We start from the raw sequence: 12,325 nt of genomic DNA on the forward strand, positions 1-12,325 counted from the left end.
TAGATTTCTTTCAGGGTTTTTGGACACACAAACATCCTTGGGCTTGATTGAGTAGTGATCGGGTGTTGAGGAGGGCGGTGTAATGGGGGTGCAGTGAAGAGGTCTGAGGTTGTCCAGGTTGGCAAGGAGGAGGGGGCAGACGCAGTGGGGAATAACCGGTAGTCTTTATTGAAAAGGAGGAGTTCAGAGGGAGAGTAGTGGAGGTGAGGGGATAAGTTAGGGAGGGGCACAAAACGAGTAGGGAGACCGGAGTGTACCATGAAATGAAATGGGGGGTAGGGTTAATAAAAATATGAGAGGGCTAAGTGCCAGTGGAGTCCTATTATACAAGATTATAGTTTATACTAATTCCATCACCAGTCTACAGTGTCCCACTGTTTGAGCATCTCTAACCTTTCCTTCCCCTTTCCCCTCCCCCTCGACAGATAACTGTTCTGCAGTTATCCGCCCTCCTGAAGCAGGCTGACTCAAGCAAAAGGAAGCTGACTCTGACTCGCCTGGCCTCTGCACCCGTCCCCTTCACCGTCCTCAGTCTCACCGGAAACCCTTGCAATGAAGATTACCTGGCTGTGTGCGGCCTCAAGGTCAGGAAACCTGCTTCTTAGAATTTCTGCCACCACATGATTGTTTGTCTCCAGTTTAGTGTATTCATTTTGAAGGTGTATTTACAGAATCAGTTGTTGGTGTTATATTAGAATCACTTGAAGAATCTCAGAATATCCAAGTACATTGACAAGTACGAAGATTTTTGCACACATACACATGGAAAACATCCCTAGACATACCAGGACTACTTCATATATACATAGCGGTGGAAATAAGGATTTGGATTTGACTGTCTCCTCTGTCTCGTTGTCTCCCTCCTTTTCCCAGGACTGCCATGTACTAACTTTCAGCAGCACCGGCTCTGTGTCAGACCACCTGGTGTTGCATCCACAACTGGCTACCGGCAACTTCATCATCAAAGCTATCTGGCTGCCAGGCTCTCAGACTGAGCTCGCCATCATCACTGCCGACTTCGTCAAGGTATGTATTAAAAGGGGGGCATCTCTCACGTCCAGCTGCCCCCAGTCTGAACACACGTTACTTAACAATTGTAAAAAAAAAAATCAGCTTTGACTTTTATACATATAAGCACTTGTCACTACTTTTTGACTGAGGCAATGCTTCTGATACTTTACCTTTAATGTGTCACTTTTTCTTGATTGTCTCTCCTGCCAAACAGATTTATGACTTGTCAGTGGATGCCCTCAGTCCCATGTACTACTTCCTCCTCCCAAGTTCCAAGATCCGCGACGCAACATTCCTTTTCAATGAAGAGGGCAAGAACATTATCGTCATCATGTCCTCAGCAGGTTACATGTACACCCAGGTCATGGAGGAGTCCAGCAGCGCCCAGCACGGCCCTTTCTATGTCACCAACGTACTGGAGATCAACCACGAAGACTTAAAGGTAAGTGGCACGCAAACAGATGTCTTATTGTGAAACCGTTTTTAAGCAGTGCAGCTGCTTCTATAAGTGACTTTGTGTTAGAGCACGAGATGTGTGTGGGAGGAGATTTAGGCTAGGCCCCGCCCCCAGCTCCCTGGTCTGTACAGACGGAGACACAGCCGTAGAAAGAGAGCATTTCGTCTCGAGGTTGATAGCAGTTCAAAGCCAGTAAAACACGCACGCACACGCACAGTTTAAGAAACGTCTGGAAATTAATGGAGAATGAATTAATGTCCTCATTGCCGAGACTATGGCACGCTATGGAGAGAGCTGTTCAAAACGCGCGTGTGCACACACACACACACAGTGTCAGAGAGATGGGGGCTGAGGGAGAAGGGTGGAACCTGGGACCTGCAAACATGCACCTCTTACTTTAACACCCGGTTGTGATTTCTTCCCCCTTGACTTGAGGACTTGTACTATAACTTATAAATGTAAAAACAACCGTTCTCTGTGTATTTAAACCCCATGTTTCAATTCCAGTTCATATTCGATTGAGGTAAATTTCCTTGTTTGTGACTCCAGGATAGCAACGGTCAGGTAGCCGGAGGTGGCGTGTCGGTCTATTACTCCCATGTGCTCCAGATGCTGTTCTTCAGCTACAGCCAGGGCAAGTCCTTTGCTGCCACCATCAGCCGCAGCACCACCGACGTGCAGCGGCTCTTCACCATCAACATCAAAAGGTGATCACGTCTCCCACACTATCCACTCTCCCTTCACCTCACCACCACTGCACTACGGCAGGGAAATGAAATGTCTTGTTTATCTCTGTCTCACTGTCTGTCTTTGTTTCTTGCTCTCTCTTTCTCTTTCTGTCTTCCTCTCGCTGTCTTTAGCTCTAACGGCGGCAGCAGCAAGGTGTCTCCTGCTCTGTGCCAGTGGTCCGAGGTGATGAACCACCCAGGTCTGGTGTGCTGCGTGCAGCAGACGACCGGCATACCGCTGGTCATTATGGTCAAGCCAGACACCTTCCTCATCCAAGAGATCAAAACTCTGCCTGCCAAGGCTAAGGTAACGGCCAATCAATGCACTGACATGGAACAGTCACTGGCAGGATAGGAAATGATAATGGCTTTTAAATTGACTATAGCCTGCACAGTCATTGAAAAAAGAACTCCTCGTTACATAGTTGAAATATTTTATGTTTTATATCGTACTATTATCCTATTATTATCTTTCCTGTCTGTAACTTCTTATGCTGCTGTCATCTTGGCCACATCTCCCTTGAAAAAGAGATGATTAATCTCAATGGGATTGACTTAGTTTGGTATTTAGCTACACTAATTATTTGCACATTAATAAAACACAGTGATGAAAGGATAATTGCGAAGCACTGAATTACAGCAATAATTGTGGATCCATCTGTCGGTTTCTCGCCAGTCACCACACACACTTGGCTGATTTCAACACCATTTTCCAGCGATAGCATTCCTCTATTCTGTTTTCCTCAGATTCAAGACATGGTGGCTATCCGCCACACTGCCAGCAATGAGCAGCAGCGCACTACCATGATTCTGCTCTGTGAGGACGGTAGCCTGCGCATTTACATGGCCAACGTGGACAACACCTCTTACTGGCTCCAGCCTTCACTGCAGCCCAGCTGCGGCATCAGCATCATGAAGCCGGTCCGCAAGCGCAAGGCTGCCGCTACCAGTGAGTTTGAGAGCGTGCTCAGCACGGGAATGTAAACATAGTTTTTAACCACCAACCGCAGTGACCAGTGGATGCTAAATCATTATCGCCTTTGCAGAAATTATTGCCAGCTAAAAATTCCAGTGTGTTGTTAAATGTGAGTACTATACTTCTAGCCACCCGGACCTCCAGTCAAGTGACGTTCCCCGTCGACTTCTTTGAACACAACCAGCAGCTGACGGAGGTGGAGTTCGGGGGCAACGACTTGCTGCAGGTCTACAACGGACAGCAGATCAAACACCGACTCAACTCCACTGGGATGTATGTCGCCAACACAAAGGTAGAAACATTTTAACATGATTCTGTGTAAGGAAAATGTCCAGAGATGATTTTTCTACTTTGTGAGCTAATGTATTGCCAGTTTATTATCATTATCCTTGAATGTGTGTGTTGTGCTTTTGAAGGTGTGTTTTATCTCACAGCAGAAAGTCGCATGTGTTTGATAAGAACTACAAAAAGAAAGACAAATGAATATGCCAACATTTTCGACTAGACTCTTTGAACAACTTTTTATGATGCTGTAGGGTTGGGCATCTGCTAATGCTTATGCTGATGCTCTGGCTGTTTCCCCCTAGCCCGGTGGCTTCACAGTGGAAGCGGTCAACAACAACAGCTCCATGGTCATGACAGGCATGCGGGTGCAGGTCGGCACTCAGGCCATCGAGAGGGCGCCATCCTACCTGGAGATTTTTGGGCGCACCATGCAGATAAACCTGACGCGAGCCCGCTGGTTTGACTTGCCCTTCACCAGAGAGGAGGCCCTGCAGGCTGACAAGAAGCTCTCCATCTTTAGTAAGAGCCAGAGTCTGCAGTGATGATGATATCTGGCCACTTGTTGCACTGGCCATCTTGATTGGCAGATGTTCTTTTTCATTTTGATCATTGTCAAATTCCATGAATTCTTGTAAAGCAGAGGAAAAAAGACTATTTGAAATTACTGTTTCCTCTGATTAGGGATGCACGATATATCGGCAATCATATCGGTATCGGCCGATGTTAGTCATTTTTTAACATATCGGTCATATCGGTATCGGTTAGATGTTGCAATGTTAATATCGGTTATCATTATCAGCCAAATTCTTCACATTGATATGAAATAATGCAGTACGGTAAATCTATGATTTATGGGCTTTTCCAAAGGCTTTGCAAATAAAGAAATGCATAGATTTTTCAAATTCATGGTTAACATGTGTTTTTCAGTATGTACAAAATGTGATGATCATAAAAATGTGGTTTTATACAGATCATATCGACATCGGTAAATATCGGTTATCGGCCATAACAGCAATGTTAATATCGGTTATCGGCATCGGCCAAAATTTTCATATCGGTGCATCCCTACCTCTGATGGTCATTATTAGTGATTTGTGTAGCATCTTGATACAGTTTACAGGTTTTAGGTGAAAACATTTAGAGTAAAAGCACACCATGGAGATTTGCAACTCCTATCTGTGTCCCTTGAAAATTAGGTCATTATCTAATGTGTGTTTGGTGGTACAAACTTAAGAGTTTCAACTAACATTGGAGTGAGTTGAAGACAGAATTTACATTTAGGGGTGAACCATTCCATAAAGTTGGATCCCATGAAAAGCTCCTGATTTCATCTTCCTGTCCTTTTGTTTTTGTAGTTGGTGCATCAGTTGACCCGGCCGGTGTCACCATGCTCGACTCCATCAAGATCTATGGCAAAACCAAGGAACAGTTTGGCTGGCCTGAGGATCCACCGGAGGACTTCTCCTCTGCCTCTGTCAACAACGTCTGCAGCCCCAACCTCAACCAGGGCAACGGCACAACGGACGGAGACATAGCCACCCCGACCACCACCAGCGGCAGTGTGCTGGAGAGGTATGGGCCTCAGGGGTCCTGGGGTCAACACACACCTTTAGTACTGTCCACAGCCTCTACTAGTTCAGTTAACCACACTCATGTTCTGATGTGGTCTATTGGCAGACAGAGGATTTCTTTGACTTTCCAATGATGCAGTTTATGTGTCTCATCTGCTAGAGTTCTTTTTATCTACACTAATACATCTTAGTGAAATTAGCATAGAAGGAAGCTATTAGCTGCTAGCTGCTGGTTTGAATAAATAAATGACCAGAGTGAGCACATCATGCTTAAAATGGCTATAGAAATATAGATTGATGGAACATTTAGGTATTTGATTAGGGCTTCACTGATATACTGTACATGGTATACAGACCCCAGGCTAAACTTGTGTAATACTGTATACTGTAGTATGTGAGACTTTCTCAAATTTTGAAATCTGATACCAAGAGACGTGCAGAACTAGGTTGATTTTCTGCCTTTCCTAGACATGGGATGTTACATTAATGTGTTAAGTTTATGCTCAGTAAAAGTAATTGAGCACATTTTGTAATGGTTATTATCCAATTATATTCAGTTATTATTATAATAATTATCAACGGATATATAAAATTAACTGCTCAGTGTCTGTATATCACGTTGAAATTGTCATCGGTGCATCTGCCCCCTCGGTGGGTCACTAAGCAGTGTAGGAGTGTAGCAGGAGCAGTGAGGATGAGCCTGAAGTGGTAACGGAGCTCAACAGTCACGTGACGTTCCGGTTCTGGAAGAGTACTTCCCCGTTCATATTCTGCAATGAGATTTAGATTATTAGCCATAATGTCGTAACTCATAACGACCCAATGTAGACTTACCGCGGGTCTTCCAGTAGTGAAATGATGGTATATCTTGTATCTTCCTGTAGAAGCCACAAGTCTGTAAGATATCATCCTTGGGGGGGGGGGGATACCTGATGTCATGTCACATGCCAATTTGGATATCAATAACTACAGTCTCTGCTCGCAGCGGAGGGCGGGGGGCTGCGCTGTGATGTGATTCAACACTTTTTTATCATGTTTAAGTCTAGGTCCAAACACAGCCCGGCCGGGAAACTAGAAGCCATCTCACAAAGTGACACCTCTCAATTACACACAATAACACACAGCACGGTTGTGGCAGTTGCTTGCCATCCACCACGGTTTGCTTGTCTAATAGCACGGTGTTGCAATATTGGTTATTGTGACAGTAAGTAAGAAAGTAGCCGACTGGGAATTATTTAATGTCCGGCCATTTAGCTGGCAGCTGGCGCTTATGGAAAACCCTGAATACGAACGGAGAAGTACTCCTCCGGAACGCTGAACAGTCCCGGAACCGTCACGTCACTGTTGAGCTCTGTGATGGTGTCTTTAGATGATGTAGCGTGTATTAATGCATGGCTATCCTGATATCATCTTTTCTTGCATGCTTCTTTCTCTTCTGTTCAACTGAATCATTTACTTCCACGTGTTTCTTTCTGTGACCCTCACACTTGTTTTGTTCTTTTTCTTTTGCTCCCCAAAATACAATAAAAAGTTGTGAAACTGAGTCCTTATCAACCTTGGACCGGTTAGTAACTGCCCTTTCTCTGCTTGTTTGTATGGTTTTGTGCATGTTTGTGCCAGTTTGTGTGTCCATGCCTGAGACTTGTTAACATGCCATGTCATCTCTACATTTCTAAAAAGAACAACACATTTTATCTTTTTTCCTGACAATCATTATTTATTCTTGCATTTTGATGTTTTTATTTTGCATTTACAGTAGATTAGCAGTAAGCACAGAATGCAACGGGTTGAGATTTGGGTCTTATTTTCCTTGTTTGGTTGGTTTATGTTAGGCAAAGTCTGCAGTAGAAGCAGTGTTGATCATCTCTATCACTTCCAGGTTGGTGGTCAGCTCCCTTGAAGCTTTGGAAAGCTGCTTTGCAGTTGGCTCCTCCAGTGAAAAGGTAAAATGAGACGAGGATTTATTTGACTCTACATCTCTTTAAATGGAATGATGCGTGTTAACGAGGATTCCTGTGTGTGTCTGTCCGGTGTAGGAGAAGAACAAGGCTGCAGCGCTGGAGTTGGCCACTCTCCTCCTGTCCATGCCGACACCTGCTGGTGTGCAGCAGCAGACCAAGGGACTTCTGGCCAGCCTGCACACCAGCCGCACTGCCTACCACAACCACAAGGTGAAAATAAATCCTGTGCTTTAGAGTTAGGCCAACGTGGTAGCATCCTCCTTGTGCCCTGGGTTATTATTGTCTCCTGTCCTGACTAGGTTTACATGGACTGCAATATTCCCATATTAAACAGCATTTTCTGATGAACTTAACCTGAATAAGGTTATAATTGGAGTAGGCAATAGTTGAGTTAAGACGTCGAGCATTCCGATCTTAGTCACATTATTGTGAAGCGCGGTCATTTCTAGTACACCTTGATTGCATTATGACCTCCTATCAGAGTTTTCACAGCATTTTGTGACACGTACAATAGTCAAACTGCTTAACGATGCATGCTCTAGCATCCAGCCAATGTTGTGCAGCTTGTTTACAGAAGAAGAGATGACTGACACTGGTAAATAGATGCCCAAACATCTTGTCCCTAACATAGTAGAAACATGAGAAAGGGTTTCAGCTTAAATTCAGGAGGAAACTTGGATGTAGGGATGCAATGTGGGCGTGCGCCTTCAGTCATTAATCCGTCTATGCTCTGTAGCATGTAAATGGGAATATGAATGGAATATTCTATAAGCAACTCATGTAAACGCTTTAATTGAAATATTGTCTTGTTTAAATTAAGTCGACACCAATCAAAAAGCACTAATGTGCCCCCCCTTCCCGCGCCCACTTCCTTTCCTCAGGACCAATCCCTGCTGAGTAACGCAGTACAGTGTCTGAACGGCTGCAGCCGTGAGGGGCGGGAGCTGGACCCTGATGTCTTCCAGAGGCTGGTGATCACCGCCCGATCCATTGCCATCATGAGACCCAACAATCTGGTCCACTTCACGGAGACCAAGCCACCACACCACGACACTGGTAAGTGACACCAAGCCACCACACCACGACACTGGTAAGTGAGACCAAGCCACCACACCACGACACTGGTAAGTGAGACCAAGCCACCACACCACGACACTGGTACGTGGCCACTCTGCTGGTGATGCATGTTGATCAAAATTGGCGAATAACGGTTACATGGAAAATGTCCATAATGGGTGTTCATCGCATCTCTTATTGTTTGTAAAGCATGCTTAAACTCTGCAAATATTCTTCTGGGAAATTGTTGTTTGAATATGACCACGGACACTTTATTTGTATAGAGATGTTTCATTTGTCAGACAAGACATTAATGTGCAATTATCTCAAGGTACATAAATATCCACAGAAAGATAATGCCAGAAATAACCACAAACAAAAGAAAAGAAAAAACCAACATGTTTTATATCATGTATCTTGTCTTTACTCAGAAATGACAGAGGATGGGCAAAAGCATGTGGATGGTGAGAGCTGCAATTTCATCATGCAGCTGGTGAATAACTTCTGGAAGCTCCATGCCCTCAAACCAAAGAACGCCTTCCTTGCTCCCGCTTGCCTGCCTGGTAAGCAAAGCACTTAATAATAATAACACAACTTGAAAGCTTGTCTTGTCATATTGGTTGATAATAACAAATGTCTAGGTACTAACTTGATCAAATAATCATATAAACACGTGATCTTTTGTTTTCTGTACCATACACCTGATTTGAACAAGTACTGCAAATGAGTGAATTGTGTTGTTGTTTCTTAAGGTTTAACTCATGTGGAAGCAACAGTAAATGCGTTGGTGGACATCATCCATGGATACTGCACATGTGAACTGGACTACATCAACGTAGCCTCCAAAATATACATGCAGATGTTGCTGTGCACTGTAAGTCTTTCTGTTGATCACTAGCATAATTCACTTGGAATTGGAAGAATGGGAGACATTGACAGTGAATAATGACGTAAACATTCATGTGCTGTTTTTATGTGCACATTCTTATTTCACTATTTTTGTTTCTGAGGAACTGTAGTCTGTCTGTAGTCGGGTAATAAATCATGCTCCGTTTGAACCCGTTCCAGGATACGTCTGTGAGCTTTGCCTGTAAGCAGGCACTGATCAGAGTGCTGCGACCAAGAAACAAACGCCGTCATGTGACCCTTCCGTCTCCACCACGCTCCAACACACCCATGGGTAAGACTTGCACAGGCTTTATACAGAGGCCATACTCAAATCTGGGATAGTGTGGGGGAACAAATTGAAGGACATAGTAAAGGACCTAAACGTGTTCATGTTCTTGTGTCCCAAGCGTGGCTTTAGTCCGTAAAGGTTGGTTGTCCACTTTATTTTTTCAGGAGACAAAGACGACGACGACGACGACGATGCTGATGACAAAATGCAGTCATCAGTGCTGACTGGAGGAGAAGAGGGAAGACGGGAGAGCCAGGAGCAGAATGAAGTGGATCATGGCGACTTTGAGATGGTGGTGAGCAAAGATGGGCAATTCTAAGCAACTTTTCCCGCCGTGAGCCGAGGACTGCAGATATACACAAAATATATATGTATTTTTTCTGTGCGTGTGTGTGCCAGCTACAGTATATACTAGGTTTTACCTAGTCTAGTCTCCACCGCCTTTAAAGCATGTTGAAGAGCTGTATAACATATCGTTGTGTGTCTGTCTCCTCAGTCCGAGTCCATGGTGCTAGAGACAGCGGAGAACGTGAACAACGGAAACCCGTCACCCCTGGAGGCTCTGCTGGCTGGAGCCGAGGGTTTCCCCCCCATGCTGGACATCCCTCCCGATGCAGATGATGAGACCATGGTGGAGCTGGCCATCGCTCTCAGCCTGCAGCAGGATCAACAAGGTCAGCAGCACACAAAAACATCAAGAAAAAACGAGTACTTTGCCTGGCTGAGTGTCCCAATCACGTATTGTGTGAATGTTTTGTCAAACACTTTACTCAACCTAATTTGCAACAGGGAGGTTTGTAGTACTTTCGCCTGTGTGTCTGGTTTGTATTGAGTTCAGAAGAAGATGGTAAACTAGCTCATACTGTCCCTTTAGCAACCAGTGTGCTAAAGTATTAGCATGCTTAGAAACTGCACAATTACCAATCTACATTAATACTGGGGACACAAGTGAAACTGCAAGCAATCTTCTCATACAACAGTACTTGATCAAAGAACTTTAATGTCAAAAATCAGGACACAGTTTTTGGACACAAGTTAGAGAAATAGTTTCTATTCTTATCAACTGAAATACTTCTAGCTCACTTTATATTGGCCTGGAGTTGAAGTTGAAGTTGAAGCTCAGAAAATTAGTGGTGTTTGACGAACTCAGTTTTTAAGCTCGAGGGGAGCTTCTGGTATTGGTGGAAATGTTGATGTTGAAGAAGACCCGTGTGGGGTCGAAACGTTGCGCTTATTCAATTATTAAATTATGGGAGCTTAACCGGTGTGCGGACATTCATTCTCTCCTATTGGTGGAAACTAGACATCCAGAAGAATACGTAGGTACCAGTCTTTACTGGATATATCCTTGATCGTTTCAGGCAGCAGCAGCAGTGCCCTTGGCCTCCAGAGCCTCGGCCTGTCTGGCCAGGCTCCAAGCTCTTCCTCACTGGATGCTGGCACCCTCTCGGACACCACAGCATCAGGTAATAAGACCATCTCCGTCAAAATGTGTGACAATGTGTTTTTGTGTACAGGTCACAGTGTCTTGCCTGGTGACCTTTTTCAAGTCATATATGACTTGATAAAGGCCACCAGGCTGAAAATACATTACATTTTAACGCCATTTCTGCTATTATAAATTTTAGGAAGTTGTTTTGCCTCACCAGACATGATGCCACTTTTTACTTTTTAACATCGTACAAGTAGCACAAGCACCTGCAAGCTAGCCAGTTATACTGTCAAAGTTCCCATTTAACTTCATATAATTTTATATAATAGCCCCATTGTAGGATAAAAGCCACCATTAACAGCAGGTTTGAAGAAGGTCTTGAAAGTATTGCATGTGTGATGGCTTAAGCTGTTGGCATCTTCATGTATCCTGGCCCGATGACTGCGGTGTATTTACCGTTACAGCTATTGCTATGATTTCAGCCCCGGCGTCGGATGACGAGGGCAGCACAGCAGCCACTGATGGGTCAACACTGCGGACCTCTCCAGCCGAGCATGGAGGCAGCGTGGGCTCCGAGAGCGGAGGCTCTGCCATCGACTCTGTGGCAGGGGAGCACAGTGGTGCGTGATCAGATATAGTGATCCTGATCAGAACCAACTTCATAGCTAATTCTATCTATCAATCATACGTTTTTCACTTATTTTAATGAGTTTCTGATTTACTGCTGCTTGTGTGTGTGTACAGTGTCGGGCCGCAGCAGTGCATATGGTGACACGACAGTGGAGGGCCACCCTGCTGGTCCAGGCAGCGTGAGCTCCAGCACCGGGGCCATCAGCACCACCACAGCCCAGCAAGAAGGCGACGGCTCAGAGGGAGAAGGAGAGACCGAGGGAGACATCACCACGAGCAACAGGTCAGTCCTCCAAAATGAGAGGCAGCAGTTCAGCGTAGTATGTAGGGAGACTGTCCTTCACTTGGAAGGCCTGCCCCTGAATGCAAGCCCCCTTAACTAGCATCTGCCCTACTGAAGTGAAGCATTTCAACAAGACAATGAATCCCCAGCAGCTGTCGCTGACCCTGGAGAGGGAAGCATTGCACGCTTAGGTCAACTCAGTAAAGAAAATGGTGTCTTGACTTGTATTAATGTTGTGTTTCTCAGCAGGCTGCACATGGTCCGTCTTATGCTGCTGGAGCGCTTGCTGCAGCACCTGCCTCAGCTCCACAATGTAGGAGGAGTCCACGCCATCCCCTACATGCAGGTTATCCTCATGCTGACCTCTGACCTGGATGGTGAGGACGACAAGGATAAAGGTGCTCTGGATGATCTGCTCGCACAGCTCATCGCTGAACTCGGCATGCACAAGAGGGTAACCACATCCACTGACTAGACTAGAATAATAACTAGACTGTGATTAGCCAGGTTTTAATGTGTCATTGTTTTTATTTGCTCCACCTCGTCCTCCTTACAGGACGTCTCGGAGAAGAACGAGCGCAGCTCCATCAATGAAGTACACCTGGTCATCATGAGACTGCTCAGCGTCTTCATGTCTCGCACAAAGTCTGGCTCCAAATCCTCCTCTGAGGTACGTCCTCTCTTTTGCAGCTTAGGTGTGGGTATTCAAATTTAAGCTGTCATACTTTGTTTGCACCACTGAATTGGCGTGTCCTCCA

At 45.1% G+C, this 12,325-nt stretch overlaps 1 protein-coding gene across 1 annotated transcript in view; it reads left to right on the forward strand.

Annotated features, from left to right (window-relative positions):
• ubr4 (ubiquitin protein ligase E3 component n-recognin 4) overlaps positions 1–12,325 on the forward strand; it is a gene marked incomplete at its 5' end in the record, with an annotated part of 70,136 nt that overhangs the window by 31,988 nt on the left and 25,823 nt on the right. The window contains 22 exons of the mRNA XM_083641256.1: positions 426–584; positions 874–1,026; positions 1,226–1,453; positions 2,018–2,175; positions 2,329–2,503; positions 2,944–3,145; positions 3,301–3,464; positions 3,760–3,976; positions 4,813–5,029; positions 6,908–6,971; positions 7,065–7,199; positions 7,871–8,045; positions 8,477–8,608; positions 8,798–8,919; positions 9,114–9,225; positions 9,387–9,517; positions 9,719–9,896; positions 10,584–10,688; positions 11,137–11,274; positions 11,399–11,567; positions 11,817–12,021; positions 12,124–12,237. Coding sequence (XP_083497382.1) covers positions 426–584; positions 874–1,026; positions 1,226–1,453; positions 2,018–2,175; positions 2,329–2,503; positions 2,944–3,145; positions 3,301–3,464; positions 3,760–3,976; positions 4,813–5,029; positions 6,908–6,971; positions 7,065–7,199; positions 7,871–8,045; positions 8,477–8,608; positions 8,798–8,919; positions 9,114–9,225; positions 9,387–9,517; positions 9,719–9,896; positions 10,584–10,688; positions 11,137–11,274; positions 11,399–11,567; positions 11,817–12,021; positions 12,124–12,237 — 3,453 coding nt within the window. The remainder of the gene's footprint in view (positions 1–425; positions 585–873; positions 1,027–1,225; positions 1,454–2,017; positions 2,176–2,328; positions 2,504–2,943; positions 3,146–3,300; positions 3,465–3,759; positions 3,977–4,812; positions 5,030–6,907; positions 6,972–7,064; positions 7,200–7,870; positions 8,046–8,476; positions 8,609–8,797; positions 8,920–9,113; positions 9,226–9,386; positions 9,518–9,718; positions 9,897–10,583; positions 10,689–11,136; positions 11,275–11,398; positions 11,568–11,816; positions 12,022–12,123; positions 12,238–12,325) is intronic.

This window comes from Poromitra crassiceps (assembly GCF_964638095.1).
Source record: "Poromitra crassiceps genome assembly, chromosome: 8".
Lineage (NCBI taxonomy): Eukaryota > Metazoa > Chordata > Actinopteri > Beryciformes > Melamphaidae > Poromitra > Poromitra crassiceps.